At 38.8% G+C, this 21491-nt stretch overlaps 1 protein-coding gene across 1 annotated transcript in view; it reads left to right on the top strand.

Annotated features, from left to right (window-relative positions):
• LOC132390902 (PC3-like endoprotease variant B) overlaps nucleotides 1–21491 on the top strand; it is a 786805-nt gene that overhangs the window by 375362 nt on the left and 389952 nt on the right. The window contains exon 9 of the mRNA XM_059963438.1: nucleotides 11966–12074. Coding sequence (XP_059819421.1) covers nucleotides 11966–12074 — 109 coding nt within the window. The remainder of the gene's footprint in view (nucleotides 1–11965; nucleotides 12075–21491) is intronic.

Below are 21491 nucleotides of genomic sequence, written 5' to 3'. Positions count from 1 at the left end.
CCAAATGCTGGAGTATCCAACACTGTTTCAAACTGGATTGAGACTCTGAGCACAAAACAAACACTAGACAAAATCATGAAGTCGCTTATGATTGAATACCAAACCTCAGTTCAAGGGCTCCTTAAGTGTTCAATGCTTGGCGCCCAAGGTATGATTGTCAATTAACAGGACTGTTCTGAATCTTTAAAGTGGCTGTGCCAGCTATCTAGATTCCAGAGAGTTGGAGCATTCAAACCTTGAAAGTGTATTGTAACACATCCCAAAGAAGAAGTATCCTAAAAGCAGGATGCAACCATGGCTGACTTAGAGATGTGGAGGAATTTCTTTAGCCAGAGGGTGTGAATCTGTGAACTCAGTACTACATATGGCAGTGAAGGCCAAGTCATTGGGTATATTTAAAGTGAAGTTTGATAGGTTCTTGATTATTCAGGATGTCAAAAGTTATGGGGAGAACACAGGAGAATGGGTTTGAGAGGGATAGTAAGTCAGTCATGGTAGAACGGTGGAACAGACATGATGGTTGAATGGCCTAATTCTGCTCCTTTGTCTTATGGTCTTGTAGCTGCTCCCTGCTAGTTCATGTGAGGTCCAAACCAACATCACTCATTTTCCCCCCATTTCTTTATAGTCCATTGTTCTCTCCAGGTAAAATCTGAAGAGAAATATTGATTAAAAATCACAACAATTTCTTTTCGTTCCACAAAGTTGGCCTCAATGAGCTACTCTGTCACTAGCCACTCTTTTAATCTTTAAATGACAGTGGAATCTCTTGGAATTTTGTTTAACCTTGCCTGCCAGATCCTTCTCATATCCTCTTTATGCCCTTCTGACCTCTCTCTTAAGTGTACTCCTACACATGTTGAAATCGTTAGAAGATTTGCTATTTCCCAATTGGTTTTGCACAGTGTATGCCTCCCTTTTTTCTAACCAGAACATCAACATCTTTTGTCAACCATGGTTCTCTAATACTGCCAGCCTTGCCCTTAACTGAACAGAAGCATGCATGCTCTGAACTCTTCACGTCACACTTTTAAAGACTACCCACATGGCTGATGCTCCTTTCCCTGAAAACAATCCCATCTAATCGAACACTGCAAGATCACATCTAAAAACTCCAAAGTAGTTCACATCATGGAATGGTCTGCTCTCTTTCTTGGACTGAAGTTCTGTTTCTGTTTTTTGGGGAATTGCTGTTGTTCTCCAATGTACGCCTACTCATTTGGCATGGTAGCATAAATACAACAAGGAAAACTGAATCTTGCAGAAAAAAAAATCTGTAAAAGCTTCCCAAAAAATATTTTCTGGGTTTGAGTAAAAACACATTTGCAGAGAGATGTGTGAAATGCCTTGTAATTCTGGATTATTTGTAGTATTTTTCTTCCCATTGTACAGAGAGGAACCTGCTACATCTTCAATGCTATTTGTGTGCTTTCTGCTGGAGATGTGTTGGGTAGAATGTATTGCCCATTTAATGCATTTGGTCAAAATGTCGGGAAATTTCAAGCTGCTGCACAGTTCTACTAACAGGTTAATGAAGCCAGTCAAATGATTTGATGAATCACAAACCTCAGAAACCAGCCCTTCAGTACACCATATGCATTGTGGCCACCAACTTTCCATCTATCCTAATCTCATTTCCACCACTTGACTATTGACTTCATAGATTCTAGCAACCCCTCTGTCTGAAGCAATTGCTCAAGACAAACTTTCTCTGAAAGGGCTGCAGAAAACCAGCTAATACTGGTAGAGAACATTCTTCCTGTGTGCTGCAGGTAACTGTTGAGTCTAGATCCATCTCTCACAAATCTCCTCATTTAAGGAAAGATGGTAGTATATTGGAAGCAGCTCTGAGAAAGTTTACTAGCCTAATACTTCACTGGTGGACTGTTTCATGAAGAAAAGTTGGAGTTAAAGAGTGAGAAGAAGTTGATTGAAGCACATTGATTCTTAAGGAATCTAGAGTGGATATCTTCTATTGTGGGAGATATAGAGTCACTATGGAAATAAAGGTTGGCTCTTTAAGAGAGAACCGAGCAAAAATGTTTTACCCTCTGAATGTTTGGAACTCTCTTTCTCAAAGGAAAGTAAAATCACAGTCTTTGAACTTCTTATGGAAGTGGTAGGTGAATTTATGATAGGTAATGAGACGAATAGTAACTGAGGGTCAGAGAGCTAATTCCAATCTGCCATGATTTTATTGATCGGCAGGCCAATCTTAAAAGGGTTACAACAGACAGACAGACAGACATGCTTTATTGATCCCGAGGAAGATTAGGTTTCCTTACAGTCTCACCAACCAATAATAGTGTAGAAGTATAGCAATATAAAAACAAGCCTTCGTTCCTGTTGCATATGTTCTCATATTAACAGATTTCACCTTGATATGAATAGGAGCAACATTGGGGGGAAAACATAAGACACTCATCAGTTCATGGGAATTTCAAACCTTTAACAAGGGCCCATAATTTTAAGGTGATTGGAGGGAAGTGTGGGACGTGTGAGAGGTAATGTTTTACATCATGTTTGTGAGTGGAATGCACTTCACAGAGCGACAGAGGGGTAGTAGAGGCAGATACATTAGGAACAGTTAAGAAACTGCTAGATAGGCACATGAATGATAGGAAAGTGGAAGACTATAAAGGAGTGAAGGGTTAGATTGATCTGAGAGTAGGTTAAAAAGTTGGCACAACATCATAGGCCAAAGGGCCTGTATTAACTGCACTGTACTATTCCATGTAACTGATCAAAATGGGAGAGGGGCATCAGGATCCCTGATCCTCCTTGGACTGTGCAGAACCCCGACAAACTAGCAAGAGCATATACCCTCCCAAACTCCATACTTGCCTACTCTGTCGAGCTCCATGTGCTCCATCTGTGACAGAGTCTGGAGGTCTCACTCTGGTCTCACCTGCTGCCTCAGAATCCATACAACTGAAACAAATCATCCACAGACTCAAAGTATCGACTAAGGAAAGTATAAGGCATGTATTGGGAGAAGCATTTTACATGGAACTTCTTTCTAAGTACTAGTGTGCTGCAAACTTGGAAAAGTTTCTGATCGCTGCTTGTTCTGTTTGGAAGAAGCTAAGTGTAATAATATTAAGTCAGAGCAGAGTGGGCAAACCTGAATCTGCTGCAGTGGCCAGTTCTACATATCCTTTGGCATGACCCCACAGAAAAACCCCATTAGGCATTGTCTGTCAGGAAATGGAAAGTTGTGCCCCAGTATTAATGTGTCTTTTGGCCAGCATGCTTCTGTTGCTGCCTTTGCTGGTTTTCTGCTCTTCTTCTACATTCCATGATGCACAAGTGGACTTTCAAAGAGCTCCTGGTTTACCTTCACTAAGATTATTATTCACTGTGCAGGTTTCTCAAAGCTACCAATTTCCAACCCAGTCACTAACAATCCTCAAAGCATTCAGGGTCCCTCTAGCTAACATATCTTGAGTTGGAAAGCAGATGATTGGATGCTCCAACTCCTGCTAAAAATCAGCATCCCCAAGTCAGTAAACACATGGTTTTTGGTAGATTTCTGAACCACAATTTAGTTGCTATCAAATGATTTTTTGCAGAGCCTACCATCCCTACAAGCTTAAACGTGACACACATCCCACTGTGCTCTCCAATGTACTGAAGAGCAAGAGTCATACAAAAACTCTGTACTCAAGAAATGAAAATAGAAAAAAATGGCATTTATTGTGTCAAATTAGGCCCCATAAGGCCTCAGGGTAAGGCCAAAATATTTTCTTTTATTTACCTTGTGCATTTTGCATTTATTTTCAGAGCATGTCATAGAAGCTGAATGTGTTGTTGTTTCACTGTCATCTTATTGAGTCATCTTCATTATATTTTGCTAAACTCAACTTCATATCCTGGGCCAGCTTGTAATTTTCTCTGGACCTCCCAGCAAACTAACAGTTAAAACCAATAATTACTTCCACTCCATAGTAGTTATTAAAGCTATATGATGGTGTAACCTCAGGGTCATCTCCCCACCCCCAACTCTGCAATAAAATTGTCTGCCAAGGTGTTTTAAAAAATGTACTGATTCTATTATTGCCGATACAAAATAGACAGCCACTAACATAATAAATCAGCAAGTAGTATCAAACATTCTCAGAGAATGAGGTGACAAATGTTGACATATAATCTGGTGAAGGTTTTAATGGCCTAATGGTTCCCCCTTCCCCAAAGGCTGATCTGTGAACTTGTATACGAAATATGTATGAAATATCCATTCAGTTCAAAAGACACAGAGAGGAGCTTGGGGTGCTGCACTTAAAGGGGTCTGCTATTTCATCAGTTATTCAAATTGACTGCAACTAATTACTTCTCATTTACATCTCAATTAACCATAATTGTTAATTTGAAATTATCCCTTTACTGTACTTAAAAGAGCTTGTGGTAAATAATCTAATTTATACATTTTCTCATGATGTTATATTATAAAATCCAAAGCTTATGGTATCACACTTATGGTGTAAAATGGAACTTGCTTTCAACTTGTTCAGAGATGAATTCATCAATCATAACACTTCGGTTTGAAGCATTGTCTGCTTTAGCGATCGCTGTCATTGAAACGTAGCTGACAGTCTCACTTTTTTTTATTATCTGGAATCTGAAATATATTTTATAACATTTCAAATTCAAAGTGGCAGAAAAGCCCTGTTTGTGTCATTCTGTAATTTAGACTTGCAATCGTTCTGCCTCTCTATATAAAAGTGATTCAATTTAAAAATGCTTTAGAACTTTCATAACAAATGACCATTTTTAAAATGAGCTTTTCAATTAAAGCTACTGTGCCAGAAATTGGGAATTCAAGCAACATATTAGGAGCACATGCTATGAAGGAAACCATGCAGGAATTTAAAAAAAAATCTTCCTTGTTTTGTTAGTTTAGATTCTGAAAGAAGCTTTTGTGTGTAAAGATGTAACTTGAGCCTTGGCCTGGAGCTATGCCCTGTGGTACACAGACTGCTGTTTCTGCCCCAGTACCAGTGTGAAAGAAACTAACAAGCCCTGTATCTCCAACCTGACACTGCCTTTTGTAAGAATTAATTTACTTTAACCATGGTGATAAAAAGATTCTTTGTGCCATTGCACAACAGATACTTAATGGAAAAGATCGAACTCTTGCTGATCATATTAAGAACTGTTTGAAAAATATGATGCTGGTTTTAGTTCAGCCATCGAAGCCATATGTTGATGTAGTTCAGAATTGTCCGTTACATCTCTAAGTCCCATCTGTTTCTCTCTTGATGATTTTATTTATTAATACCTCCTAACCAGCTTCATTGACTATTGTGCCACACTAACAGAAGGAGAATTAAATTACTCATTCAGAGCTGGGGTAAATATTCATTTTGGCTTATGAGGCATTTTTCCCCTGTTTCTCTGAGAAAGTTCCAGAAAAAAAACTACTCAGCATAGGTTACTTTGTTTGAAAAAAACAGCTATGTCAGGAGAGCTATTAGGCTGCTTATCTGTCTTTCTACTTTGGCACGTGAATACTCCCAGCTCAGCATGCCATGTGTCAAATCTATCACTTGATATGTCAGCAACCATAATTCCCTCTTTTGTCACCAATTTTGACCAAAGGATGAAAAATTGCTGTCACATGCTGGCAAAATTATTGTAGAAAAGGGCAAGCCTGTCTTCAGGTGTAAGCCAAGGTGAAACACGGGGAAACTCTCTTTAGATTCGGTCTGAGCTAAAAGAATATTGATCTGTATGCTGAAAATTGTTGATGCCTGGAAACAGGGGATGACAAATGGTGGCAAACAGAAAAAAATCAAGTCTCTCCAAGGACATTCCAGATGTACTGTGTTCACTGGAAGTTTAGTATTAGTAGAACTTACTTTCCCTGGCAGGAATTGAGCTTGGCTTCTGCCAAACATTTCATTTCTGCAGCTTTCCATTTCAAACTTATTTTCTCATTGCTTTCTTTGACTTGGTTTTATGTTAGTTTACTTTATGGTATGATGAAAATGAAATCTACTGGATTAATTGGAATAACCACAGTAAAAAATGTTAAACATTTATTTAATCATAGTGCACATTTATTAAAAAGGAATGAAAATCTTTCTTCATTGTAAATTTGAGAACATTACATAGTGGGAGTTTTTAAATAAAATGCAAGTGATAATTAAAATGCAATGATTATACATTGCCACACTAAAATAATCAGGAACCATTATTGATTAATGATGCAGTAATCAAAATGCAATTATCCTCCTCCCAGGTTTATCCACTGTTTATTATTTTCAAAGCCATATACAGTATAATTTTACTTAATTTTGACCAGGTGCTTTCCATGTACTTAGACAATAGTATTTTGACTGTACTTGCATTATACAGATCTAATCTTACAGGATCGGAACCGTGGAAGTGATGTATCATGGGAATCTTGTGTTGATGCCCAAAATGTCAGTGAACAACCATTCAGCTATAAAATTTAGTAATGACTGCAGCTGTAATCAATTATGAATTGAATAACAAAAGCCAGCCTTTTTCTTTTAAATATTCTTCTGAAAAGTAGACATTAAAAATAATTGTCATATCTGAATGAAAGGGTTCTTAGCAAAAGGTGAAATTGTGGATGGCATAGTTGAAATATTGTTGTTGACAGGAGTTGGGGACATAATCAAGGGACTCCTGCACGATAGAAATGATTTAATTGCAGAGGGTAGTGGAGACGAGAATGGATTATCCTTTACCGTAATGATGAATAATGGATTAATAGGCATTGGGTTTGGGGGAATTTTAGCTTGTATGATGATAAGCCTCTAAATTTGAGAACTGTCTGAATATTTTCTTCTGTGCACATTATTCTTACATTCTTATCTATTAATTAGCAAATTGCCTGTGGTATCATCTATAATGTACTGAAAGAGACACTGTTTTACAATAACAATGCTCTTTTAGCAGCTGCAATCAAGCTGGTAGATGGTTGTTCACTTGCAGAGAAAAAGGCAGCTGCCGGCCATAGAGTGGTCCTGCATTTGCTCATGGATGGGATTTGTTGCTGCTTTCCCTGATGTTGGCCACACCTATGTTACTGGGGAGCATTAACCTTCTTCCTTGGCACTTCCTGCCCATGGTCTCCCATGCTTTATTTCTGTCCAAAAGAGCTTCCAGGTGTGCAGAAACTCTTTCTGGTTGTTCATCCCTTCATGTGGATCTTGAAATCCAACATGCCTTCTCTGATATCTATGCCATTATTCTTCTGACCAATTCATCCTGAGCTCTGCAGTGACATGGACCATTGGTTACAGTTATTGATCCCATCTCCTTCAAGGACAGCTGGTGTGAAATTTCTGAATTCACATTAGATTCAACTGGAATAAGAGTCCTGAAATTACTTATAGTTACTGCATTGTAATTCAGAGATTGCCAGATTTACTTAGGTAGACACATGCTTCAATAAAGTGCACATGAAAATCTTGAGCAAATTGCAGTGGGACAAAATGGCGCCATTGAGCATACTATATACCATTGTAATTCATGAGTTGCAGACTCACAGCAGGGATTTGTTATATTACTTTATGTTTGGGCTAAATAGCTTTGTAGAAAAATTGCAGATGAAGTGATCATCTCTGAGGCAATGATATATTCTGGGAAGTGTATGAAAGCTTATCAATGCTTCTTTGCTTAGGAAGGAGCACTTCTTAGCAGGAAGAGCATCAAAAGATGCTCCTTTGTCTTAAATTAATCCTTTAACTCTGTTTTGGTCTTCATTTTTGTTTTCTTTAAATTCTGAACATTATCACCCCTGTAAACTGTACAGATGGCATTATGACTTGTGATTGATACATTTCCAGCCAACTGCATAATTGTTTAGTCTATTTAACAATACAATCAGCCCTTTGTGCAGCATCTCTTGAGCTTTATTGCAAAATGTCAGAGATCCCATGGTGACCTTTAATCTGCATCCAATTCCTGACCATGAGATAGTCCTATTCAAATATGTACTTAATCATCATTCCATCCATCATAAGGGATGCAATTGTACTTTTCACACCTATTATGAACTTATTGAATATATAGATAAATTCATCAACCTCACACTACCATTGTGAAGATGAAGTTTCAAAACTAAATTGAAAGACTCTGTAAAAACCAGTGCTGGGGTTACAATATGGATTTAGATCCATCGGACAGAGTATAGATACCCACACAGCCTATACAACGGCTGTGTTACCATGATCGTAACAACCTATCAAAGTTAACTATGCTGTTTATTCTCCTAGTTGGCTCCAAAGGACATAATTTTGAGGGTGGCTACTACCAGTTCAAACTTGCCAGTGCTGGTTAACATCACAAGAATATTTTGTAAATGGAAGTCATGGGAAGAAGTAATTTTACAGAGCTTGGCAACTAGCACGAATACATGCCAGAGCATATGGGAGCACCAAGACAGAGTTCCTAAATCTTACTCAGATTTGTCTTGGTAAATGAGGTGGGACAAATTCATTATCCACTTTATGGGTGTCAGGAAAAAAGCTTCAAAAGTATACAGTGGCAAAAGGAGAAGGCAGCAGTAAAGGGAGTGAAGCACTAATGTCCTACATATAACGACCTCATACATGTGGTCAATATCAAACCTCCTTTCCTTACTACACTACTGACTTCAGACACAACCCAATACTGAACACTATCACAGCTTACCCACTCTGTCAACTTCACATACAGTATAATGGTCCACCACATCTTCACACAGTTACAGATCCGCCAAGTTTCATTCCCAGAATTCATAGTTTACAAATACTACCATCCCTTCAACAATGGTAAAGGCATCACCCAAGATCATTAACCAGTAAACTTCCCTTCATCTAGTGGAACAATGTTGGTAATGCTGGTGCAATAGATGACAGTATCATCTCACAACTTCAGCAACCCATATTCAGTATTCACCACAGATGCTATCTTTGTGGAGTTTACACATTTTCCCTGGGACACCATGGTTTCTCCCTGTGTGTTAAAGATTCTCCCATGTCCAAAAGGTGTGTTTGAAGGTTAATGAGCTTTGTTTAGCGGCAAAACATCAAGAGGGAGAATTTTTGGGCATGAAAGAGAGGGGGGGATTTTATCAACTGAAGTGAAATATGGAGAACAGGAACAGGACTGATGGAATGCTTCATCAGGAGCCAGCAAAGATACAATGGATTCAATATCTGCCAATGGGTCACCATTACAACAGGAATACCCTATACAAAGATGAAATTCAGTTTATTCTCTGAGTCAGCATTGATTCCTTCTTAAAATTGCAACAATGTATTGGCTGGAGAAGGATTGTTTCGATCATTGTGTTTTTTTCCGTGCATCTAGATGCTAGATCAGTTTTACAAAAGGTAAGAGGACAATGCTTTTGATACTGTTACTCCTACACATTTTGCTCTTTATTTCCTAATAAATAAGCAATAATTTTATAACAATAGCAGGGAATAAACAGCTGTTGTTTTTGGACCAAGACTCTTCATCAAAAGGCAACTGCAGTCCTGTTCAATCTGCTTCACTAATATTTCATTAATGTAGAAACATAAATGCCTTATACGCCTTTCATGAGAGTCAGGCTTTGAGAAATATTTTGAATCATTTCTACACATTCTAAAGAACAAATTATTCTCATTAACACCATCATTATTGCTATTGTTGTTTATGACTTATTGTTAAAAGTCAATTAACTTTGAAGTTAGCAGTTCACAAGGAAAATCTTTGTGTGGCTTCACTAGAAAGATCAATTTTTAAACAAAGGAAGGATACAATCTTGTGTTTTGCTAGCATTCTCCTGCAATAATTTTGCTTGAGTCATGGAAGGATGTTGGATGTTATAGGCCTTCTAACTGATGGAAGTGGAATCCTCTTGAGTTGAGTTTTCAGACACACAAGATTGAAGACACGTAAATTTAGAGCCATCTTACACGTTCATGGGCTTTTCCTGTGGCAGGTGCATGGAATTCTCCACTGTTTAGCTGCCATTATTAAGCACCTGGCCTGACAAAATCTGACAGAATTTGTTGGAAGGACTACAACTACTCTAGTTATATAAACTTAAGGATCAAAGGGCATGTGATTTTCTCCCTTTGTCACTCCATCACTTTATCTGTTACAATTTTTAAGAGGAATAATCTGGTACACTAAATAAAAGCAGATGTTATAAGCCTCTGAATGTGTTTATTATAATCCTTTTAATATAATTAAAATGAACATAATAAAGACATATTACTGTTAAAGTAATTCTTAATAGTTGCCTGGTAATGCAGTAATTTGATGCATCAACACACCAAACCACAGAATGGTAGGTCGTGTGCTCTCCTGGGATTTCTCAGTGATGCTCTGTCTCAGCTGGAGAAAAATACTTTCTAATTGTTGTACTCTGAAGACAGTTTATTACATTGTGATTGTGTTTCTCTTCCAAAGCGTAAGAATATAACTCATCTTGTAGAAATTGAAACATTTTGCCATTTTACCTAAAGGTTTCAGAATTTTCTGGTGTCTTTTCTGGCGTTTCTCTGTAACTCCAGCAAGTGTTTAACGTAACCACCAGTAAGAAAATCTATATAGCTATATGCTCTGTTTCTCCTGAATTCCAATAGTCTCCACCTCTGTACTATAAGAACAACTGCAGAATACAAGGCCAAAGTATTTCAAACCTTGCATTTCTCATTATCTTCCAATAGGAAGTTATTTGTCCCATCGAGACTAGGTTTGATCTTAGGGTATTTTCACCAGTCACATCCCCCATTCATTTCCCAATAACTTCTTCTGTCTTGCCTGCTCACCAGCTCACCCTGGATGCTCTTGCCAACCATATACACCAGGGGCAATATGCAATAGCCAATTAACTTATCAACACATGTTTGGGTTGTGGGAGGAAACCAGAACCTAGAGAGCAAACCCCTGATGTCACAGTGACAATGTAGAATAACTCAAAAGGGTTCGCTTCCTAAACACCTTGGAGAATTCATTCTTGTAAAATTAACTTCTAAAGGAATTTTTTTGCATTTTTTGAAATTATTTAAGTGCAACAAAAACATGTACCAATGTTTTCTGGTTGCATTCCAAGAAATTGTGATTAAATTTAAAAAACAATAGCATTATTTTGCTGGGATCTATTTTGTTCACTTTGCAACTAGAACCTAAAGGACTGGGAAGCAATATTCCGGCCCATCACAACTGTGTCTATCCAGGTTCATATGAAAGAGCCTCCATTGCAACAAGATAATGCAGCCAGGCAGTAAAAGCCTTTCATAACTCATTTACTACCGGACGTGCTGCCAGCGTTTATGCCCAGCCCCAGCTCAGATCTCATTGGTTTTGTACAGTAGCTGAAGTTAAAATAAAAGGCAACATACCATTGGCCTTTTATTTTCCTGGTTTTGCTGCAAGAATTCGTAAAATGAAATTCCAAAGCAGTCATCTGCTGCCTGCATCTATATTTCACATTATAGACCATAACATCTTTGTTATAAAAAAAAAGAAAATAATTTTGTTGATTTCACTATTGCTTTAATGGCTTTCATGAAGTGTTTTCTTTTTGTATTGCTGTTTTTCTCTAACCAGGGTTCTTATAAGCTATTTTTAATATGTCCATCTTTCATTCGTCATTCTTTCTTATTTGCTGTGTTGCGCAATACAAAAATTATGCTTGTTGATTTGTAAAGTGTTTGGTGCCTTGGATAGGGAATACAAGATCATATTTGTTTTGCAAAAACCTGGTGTAATATTACATCAATCCTGGCAGAACACAAGCGGAATATTAGATAAACTTTCTTTGATGGCAGGCTGAGTGCCATTCTATTTTACATCAGTTTCATTTCAAGCACGTTGAGATCTGATTGCCTCAGGGAGATCTTAGTTTTGTTCAAAGAAACCATGTTTGCAATTCTTGGCATCTCCTTTCAGGTTCTCTGAGCTCTGGCAATGCACAGCTTTTGTAGGACTCAGTTATTATTTTTCTTTGCAGTTCAACACTGGCCAGACCCCTGGACCAAAAGGATTTGACATTAATGTGATGCCAGCTTGGAAGAAAAATATAACTGGCGCTGGAGTAGTTGTGACAATCATAGATGATGGTGAGTAATCCTCCTTTTTAAAGTGCAGCCACTTGGATTGAGAACTTATCTTTTTTTTTTCTCCAAACTAAATGCTTATTGCCTAGTTAACAATTAAAGAAGGAAATGCTGAAATAGTCGTCAGTAGAGTATTTTATTAGTGATAGCTATTCAGTATTGGTATAATGGTTTAATATGTGTCTATAAAATGTTTGTGAACATTCACACAAATGTATAATAGGCTTTAACCCAAGGTGTAGCCCAATTGCAAAATAGATGTGTGTGTCAGTGATAATGAACCTGAATCAGATTCTGTTTTCGATTAAGTTTATTTAGAAGGGAATATCCCTCATATTTTACATAATAGATGACCATGTCAGAATTCAGAAAGGTTTCGTTACAACTGCAACTATAGTTGTTATAATCCAAATTCTGTTCATGCATGAAGTATGATGTTCATTATCATCCTTTTCCTTTATTATAATTTCTGTGAACTCTTCCTATTAACGTAATTACAAAAAGATTTTGCAGATGCTGGAAATCCAGTGCAAAACACACTGTAGGAAATCAGAAAATCAAGCAGCATCTTATTCCTCTCCAAGGATGTTGCCTGACCTGTTGAGTTGCTGTTGATTTTGGTTGTCTGCATTGGGCATAAAATATGAAATGGAATAGCTATAGAGAACTGCATGTATTATTACTAAATATGTTACAGTAGCTAATGTTCAGGTAAGTCATATGAGGTACTTTCTAAATGCCATGTACACCTCATTCACATTGCATATGCAAGTATAGGTCATAGACAAATTGACAGCTAATTAAAATAATCAAAAGCAAATTCCATGTTCAAAACCTGGCAAATGAAAGAGCATTTTGTTTTATTTTCCCCAACTTGCTCAGAATCCAATGAAGGCACAAGTGCTGTTGTAGGAAGAGTTCTCTTCAGTTTAGTAACTTCAAATCATTAAATTAGTTCAAAGGAAGACTCAGAGAGTCCGAAAACAAGTGTGACTTAGTCTTTACTTTAAGTGAGACATGCATGTATCACGTGGTAGCGTGATGACATATGCAATTAATGTATTTTTACATATAACCTACAATTAATTATTTAAATGAACAAGAATGCTTAATCAACCAATATACCAACAAGATTACTCAAATATTATTGAAATATTAAATACATAGCAAATTCTTCCTCAAGTTTCTTTACTTTAAACTTATGCTTCCAATTTTTAGGTAAATGTGCTAAGGGGAAAGTATTTTTTTCACTAACTATCCTTCCAGTGCCTCTCAGAAGTTTATATATCTCATTTAGATTCTTCCTCCCCAGCCACCAGCAATCACCAAGGAAAATAATCTCTCCTCATAAGTGAAATGCTCTATCTCATTGTACTCCTCACATCCTTCTTATACCTATCCATTACATTGAAATTATACCATTCATAAGATTCTGTAATGGGACTGAATACTTCTTAGCTGAAAGGTCTCTGCCACAGGTTCATTTTCTGAGAAATTTCCAGTATTTTCAGAACTCTTGCTTTACTCTTCCAGATGAGAGAAGGATTTGGAACCAGATTTAACTAACTCATGGAAGAACATATACAGCAATGTATACTTTGTATTCAGTTGAACTCACAAGCCTTTTAATTTTCAGTGCAGAAAGAAACAGCATACTGGAAGCATGTAGCAGGTCACATCTCGCTGGGAACAGAGACAATGTAATTGGTCAAGGACCCTTCATCATCAGAGTTGGAAATGTAAAAATGAAAGCATGTTTATATTTTAGACAGGAAGCTGGAGACAACAGTGAAAATATCTGATGAGCCCAAAATGTTAACTCTTCCTATCCCTTCCATCTGATGCTGCTTGATAGGCTTTGTGCTTCTAGAATTCTCTGTTCTTGTTCCAGCTTTCCAGCATCTGCAGTTTTTCTTTGTTCCGTTTTATAAAGGAATCCAGATTGGAGTGTTTTTATGATTTGCAGGGTCCAAGTGCTGGAGCTCCCTGCACAACACATCAAGGAAGCTTAGAAAACCTGGGCACAGGTGAAATTTGTGAATAGTATGATTCTATAACATACACTTACAAAAAGGAAATGTGTAATGTAGTTTAAATGTTTAATAGATGTACGATATATGAACACTGGTAAGCTATGTTGTCCAGTTTCACGTATAGTCTGTAGCTGCCATGTGCTCTGCTCATTATTTAGCAAAACTTAGGCTCACCATCAATAGATATGCAACAACAGTGGAAGAAGGCAGCTCACTTCTCAAGAACAATTAGAGATGAAGATTAAATGTAAGCCATGCGAACAATTCCTTCAACCATAAACAAAATAGTTAAATAAGATCAGGAGTAATTGTTTGAAAATTCACAAACCTAAGATATATTGATAGCATCCAGATGCTGTTTGTTTATAGAAAGAAAAAACTGATGAATGCACAAAATCTGAAAACAAATAATTACTTCCAGTAAGAATGATGGGTGTTTAGGTCAAGGCATTTAATTGGAAACAGGACAGTAAAGCAATCTTCAGTCAGTGAAAAAGAAACTCTTCCAATCTTACACAAAATGTTGAGGATTTTTTTTTTCCATTTTACATTGAGATTGTGATAGCCTAGTGCTTGGAGATTTTCATAACTTTGATAATACTTGTTTAATGATTTGTACTCCTTCACATTTTACTTCTGGTGTGTAAAGTCATGATAAATAAAAAATAGCTTGAAATAGTCAGCAGGTCAAGCAGCAGCTACGAAGGAAAAAGTAGAGTTAGTAATTCAGGTCAACAATCTTTCGACTGTATTTTAAAAATTCTTTAGTCGTGATTGTTACATAATTCTGGTGGATTAGCAGGTAAGTCAGCAGGTAAGGACGGGACAGGTCACCTCGGATACTCGAATCACCAACACTGGCGCCCCCCCAGGGGTGTGTCCTCTCTCCACTGCTGTTCTCCCTCTACACCAGTGACTGCACCTCCTCCAACCCCTATGTGAAGCTTTTGAAGTTTGCAGACGATACCACCATCATCGGACTCATCCAGAACAGTGATGAGTCTGCATATCGACAGCAGGTGGACCAACTGGCGCTCTGGTGCAGTCGGAACAATCTGGAGCTGAACACACTCAAGACAAAGGAGATGATAGTGGATTTCAGGAGACATCCCCCCGTTATGTTCCCCCCTCACAGTCCTCGGCAGCCCTGTGTCCACCATGGAGAACTTCAGGTTCCTGGGAACCACCATCTCTCAGGATCTGAAGTGGGAGCAGAACATCAGCTCCATCCTGAAGAAGGCCCAGCAGCGGATGTACTTCCTGTGGCTCTTGAGGAAATATGGTCTGCCTCAGGAATTGTTGCTGCAGTTCTACACTGCAGTCATTGAGTCTGTCCTGTGCACCTCCATCACTGTGTGGTTTGGAGCTGCCACCAAGCAGGATAGAACCAGACTACAGCGCACAGTGAGGACTGCCGAGCGCATCATTGGAGCCTCCCTGCCCTCTATTGTGGACCTGTACTCTTCCAGGTTGAAGAAGAGGGCGGGGAACATCATAAAGGACTCCTTCCTTCCTGCGCACAGACTGTTTGAACTGCTTCTGTCTGGTAGGCACTTCAGATCCCTCCAGACTAAGACTAATAGGCACTGGAGAAGTTTTTTCCCTACTGCGGTCACTTTGCTGAACAGTTAACTGCTGGTTAATTGTTGGCTAACTATTACTTAGATTGCACTACCTGTATGTATAATCTATATTTTCATTTATATTTATCATTATTATTGTTATGAGCAGAGAGACAACATCTGCCGGAAGTAAATTCCTTGTATGTGCACAGGTACTTGGCGATTAAAGTCTGATTCTGATTCTGGAAGGTCATTGACTTGAACTGTCATCTGTTTCCCTCTCCACACTTATTGCTTGACCATCGGAGATTTTTGATTTCAGAATTTTGATGATTGCAGTTTTTTTTCCACAAATACATTTTATTTATTATTCCTTGTTTTGTTTTACTCTTTGCAGTCTATTTTCTTTTATAAAAGTGCTTGCATATGGCAGGAAGTATTTTCTAAGCATTCCAATATTTTCCTAACTTATCTTCATAAACTTCAGAAATGTGACTGGAACCTTTGTACAAATGATAATATAAATCAAAGCAGAAGATGTCAGTGTTTTTGCAATTTCCTTTTGGTCAGTAGAATAAGAAACCAGATGGCCTTGGCACGCTGAATGAGCTTTTCATCTTCATCTTTTTTTCAAAATCATAAAATAAATTTAACTTACAAAAATGTTAGTGTTTAGGTTTCCCATTGCTGTATAATGCAATCTGTTTTATATTGGTTTACCTACAGCAAAAGAACGTATATAAGGGAGCCAGCATTTCTTTAAAAGTTATGGGTGGACAGTTAGAATCCTGAATGACTAAAAAGCATGAAACTCTCAGATATTGCGTAACCTATAATAAAAATTAATCACTTAATACATCATTAGAGATATGAAAAGGTATTGCATTACTTTCATGGCGTTTTCACGTTGCCAAAAAAATATTTCATTTCTTTCGGTCTCCTTCACATCCATTAACATTTTTTTCCCCTGGCAAAACCCAAAAGATGAGTATCTTTTATTTAAAATTTGTAGTTTAAGCAAAGCAAAGGTGTCTGTACAGTACATAAAGAATCTGGATATTTATGTAAAGGTATGATATTTGTAAAATCCCCACAGTGCAATTTTAAAAGCAAACATGTTAGTATTTTATTGAACTTTTTGGTTCTTTGTTTTAAAAAAGTAACCTGCTTGTTTAAAGGCTTTCAATGGTGAAAGGTATTTCACATTAATGTTTTAATTAGCAATATTATGCACCTATTTTAATTAGTTTATATTGTTTGCAGTGGTTATTCAATTGTAGTTGTCCCACCTATAATAGCGGGAACAAAGAGCAGAGTTTTATTTTTGCTAAAAGCCAGATGTCTGGAAAGAGCTATTATTAAAGACATGCAGCAGGAACTTTGAATTCAGATGTGGATGTTCGGATGACCAGTGAGGCAGCTGTCAGGGAGTGCTTCCGCCAACATTGGAAAAATATCTGCAGGCATTCAGTGGACAGATGCCAAAGAATTAAATGCTGGCAAAGAAAGATCACAGTCTCCGTCAGGGGCAATGAAGATTGCAAGTGAAATATAGCACAAATAAAAAATACAAATCAGTGCAGTGGAACAAACATGCGGCAGCTGCTCATAAAGGATTCCCGCAAAATTCTAAAGCTACCAAATGCTTTGGCAATCAAACCTGAACACGGATACCAAATTAAAACACCATCATCAATACAAGAAGACTATCAGTAGCTGTGAATGTTGCTAAGCGTATAAATAGAGTGTTATAGGACATCTCCAATGCAGGAAAAGACCTGTAGTCCTTTGACTAAAGCAAAAGTTTCAGCATGACCGGGCAACTTTTAAATAAACTCAATTCTCTCCAGACTTCCGAACTACACAAAGCTTTAGCTGTCAGGTAACAAAATAGGGGAGCAAGTAAGAAAAACAGATCAATAGCTCCAGCTATCTTCTTAAAGGGTAAGAGCAGCAGATTTAAAGGGCAAGCACTTGAGAAGTTAAGGTTAAAGGGTTGCAGGAGAGAAGAAATAAGATGAAAGAGAACACCTGTGGGAAGCAGCTGACCAATAGGACCTTCTGAGACAAGTCCTGATGAACAAGAGTACCCAAAAGAAGGAAAAAGTAAAACAACACTCCTGAGAGAAGCAGAAATTAAATGTGGGCTCCAGATAGAAACAAACTTAAAAGCAGACACCTGGGATTACTTAAAGGTGACAGGAGAGAAATGAAGCAAGTGGAAACAGCTGAGCGATGTAACCAAGGTGGAGAGTATGAGTCAGTTTACTATTAGATGTTCACAGATGAGAGACCCAGATGCAACTTCAGAATGAAGACATACAAAACTATCTGCTAATCTCTAACTATAAAGAGAGATCCATAGATTTAGAAGGCAAAGAACAAGAACTTAAGAAGTCTGATTGAGGTGTGGAGATTTTTGAAAGAGAGCAGATGGTGTTAGATGGAGCATGTGACTTCTTTAAGCTGAGTGATTAGGCTACAGAAGTGCCATACCTTGAGAGTAAACACTCACAGATTGAATCAGTCTGCTACAAGTGGAGAGACAAGTGATGCGTGAATTCAACCTGATGATCCTAGGTGTCCGTAATTTACTAAAGGAAGCAAAGTAGAAAGCTCTGCCAAACTGTCCCAGACTTTGGACTGAAAGAAGTCAAGTGTTTAGCACTCAAGTAATAATGGGACCATGGTGGAGAAGACAATTATTAAAGAAAAACTTTGCTAGGCAATGATTCCAGTCCCGTGTCAAAGACTGATTGTAGAGGATGGCAGACTCTTTGGAATGTGGACAGTTATGTAAATTATAAGGGCAGTCAATACCTGCTGATTGATGAACTATTTCTTGGCCTTGATCTGTTTCAAGCAGTAGGCATCAAAGAAGGTTTAGAAGGAATACTGTGGGGCCAAAAAATGAAATAGATGATAGTTGTCAAGGTTAGAATAAATGAATAAAGAATTAAATGGAGAAACAGACCCTTAGAAGTGCATTCGTTCAGTATTCTGAATCGGAGCAAAATTCTACTCTCTTTATTTGCAGTATATAGGAAAATGAATAAATACACTGATATCAACCTGAGGTTGTAAATTATTTTCTGGCAGCAATGTTTTCATCATGCATAATTGGCAGGGATATCAGATTAGCTTTGTTTGTCACATGTACATTGAAACACAGTGAAGAGCATTGTTTTGTCTCAAATCAAATCAGCAAAGATTGTTCAGGGCAGCCTACATGTGTCACTATGCTTTCGGCACCAACTTAGCACACCCATGTTGTTGCATGAATGAAGCCACCACAGAAAGGTGCTGCTTGATACAAAGCAGATTTCTTATTCGACAAAACAAGGTACAGCAGGTATCATACGGAGATGCTATTGGTGAATGGTCTCGCTGGCCCAATGTAGGGCTCAGTATTTATGTGTGAAACATCAAAGGATAATTCCATATTTACAAAAGTATGGACAATGCTTTCTTTGAAACTACACAGAAACTTCACACCTCCATATTCACACGCACACCAAAGACATCCAAATGAATTTTAATCAGCATTGTCTGGTCTGAGATTGACAGCTTTTAGAAACCCATCGTTCAGAGCTGCACCAACTTAAATCCACAATACATTTTCAGATGTGAAGACTGGTGGCCCAAGTCATTTGCTAAATGTAAATGTGCTAAACCAAAAATTGCTCGAACAACCCACAACTCACCAACCCTAATATATACATAGAGACATAGAAAACCTACAGCACAATAAAAGGTCCTTCGGCCCACAAAGTTGTGCCCTTGTCCTTACCTCAGAAATTACTGGGCTTACCAAAAGCCCTCTGTTTTACTAAACTCCACATACCTATCTAAAAGCCTCTTAAAAGGCCCTATTGTATCTGCCTCCACCACCACTGCCAGCAACCCATTCCAAGTACTCACCACTCTCTGAGTAAAAAAAATTACCCCTGACATCTCCTCTGTACCTACTCCCCAGCACCTTAAACCTGTGTCCTCTTGTGGCAACCATTTCAGCCCTGGGAAAAAGCCTCTAACTATCCATACGATCAATGCCTCTCATCATCTTGTACACCTCTATCAGGTCGCCTCTCATCGTCCTTCACCCCAAGGAGAAAAGGCCAAGTTCACTCAACCTATTCTCATAAGGCAGGCTCCCTAATCCAGGCAACATCCTTGTAAATATCCTCTGCACCTTTTCTGTGGCTTCCACATCCTTCCTGTAGTGAGGCGACCAGAACTGAGACAGGGTTCTATCATTTCTGAGGAGTGAGTGGGGAAGAATGGTCGGATTTAATTAGACCCCGTCCCCCAGTGAGGAGGGCAGTTTCTGAGTTGACATCAGACCTTACTGTGCTGGCAAATAAGTGGCCCAGTGCAAAGGCAGAAGGTCCCGACCAGAAGCTGAGAATTTTCTCTGGAATAATGTTCATCCCCGAGGGGGAAAGGGAGCATGAGATCTGGGTGGAGCAGACCTCTCATTTGTTAGATGAGTGGCAGTGCTGTGATGATGAAAACAACAGAGATTGGTAGGAAGTTTGAGGGGGTTGGCGTCTGATGTAGTAAGAGCTGTGACACCTAACCAACCCTCTGCTCCCTTTGCTGAGTATCCAGATGCATTAGAGAGCGCTTTTGGTGGGGACCAACACCCCTGTTGCAAGGAGAAGGCAGGTGAGAGCTTTTTGGGGACATTGTCTGTGCATCCAGTGATTCGAGCTGATTTTGAGGAAGTGCGTGGCAGCATTGGGCCGGATACCGAATTTAAACGGGGGACTGTGGTTCACCCAGTTGACGGTGGTAAGCCCTGGGGAAGTAGCGAGAATGATAGGGACCCCCAAATTTCCCAGAGTTCCTGGGGGCGAAGCCCTCTTAGTGGATGCTCCGGAAGACCACGAGGGAGAGTCGGGATTTCCTGCTGGGCTACTGGTGAGGCCCGAATTGCAGAAGCTATCAACTGAGCACAGTACTCCAAGTGGGGTCTGACCAGGGTCCTATACTGTTGTAACATTTCCCCTCAGCTCTTAAACCCAATTCTACGGTTGATGAAGGCCAAAACACCATATGCCTACTTAACCACAGAGTCAACCTGCGCAGCTGCTTTGAGCGTCATATGGACTAGGACCCCAAGATTCCTCTGATCCTCCACACTGTCAAGAGTCTCACCATTAATACTGTATTCTGCCATCATATTTGACCTACCAAAATGAACCTCTTCACACTTATCTGGGTTGAACTCCATCTGCCAATCTCAGCCCAGTTTTGCATCCTATCAATGTCCCGCCATAACCTCTGATAGCTCTCCACACTATCCACAACACCTCCAACCTTAGTGTCAGCCTTTTCTCATAAGGCATGCTCCCCAATCCAGGCAACATCCTTGACAATCTCCTCTGCACCCTTTCTATGGTTTCAGCATCCTTCCTATAGTGAGGTGACCAGAACTGAGTGCAGTACTCCAAATGGGGTCTGGCCAGGGTCCTACATAGCTCTAACATTACCTCTCGGCTCCTAAGACTGATGAAGGCCAATGCACTGTATGACTTTTTAACCACAGAGACAACCCGCGCAGCAGCTTTGAGTGTCCTATGGATTCAGACCCCAAGATCCCTCTAATCCTCCACGTTGTCAAGAGTCTTACCATTAATACTATATTCTGCCATCATATTTCACCTACCAAAATGAACCACGTCACACTTATCTGGGTTGAACTCCATCTGCCACTTCTCAGCCCAGTTTAGCATCCTATCAATGTCCCGCTGTAACCTCCGACAGCCCTCCACACTATTCAGAACATGTCCAACCTTTGCGTCGTCAGCAAATTTACTAAC

This window comes from Hypanus sabinus, chromosome 3 (assembly GCF_030144855.1).
Source record: "Hypanus sabinus isolate sHypSab1 chromosome 3, sHypSab1.hap1, whole genome shotgun sequence".
Taxonomy (NCBI): domain Eukaryota; kingdom Metazoa; phylum Chordata; class Chondrichthyes; order Myliobatiformes; family Dasyatidae; genus Hypanus; species Hypanus sabinus.
Note: the sequence above shows the minus strand (reverse complement) of the source record. Positions and strands in the feature narration are given on the sequence as shown.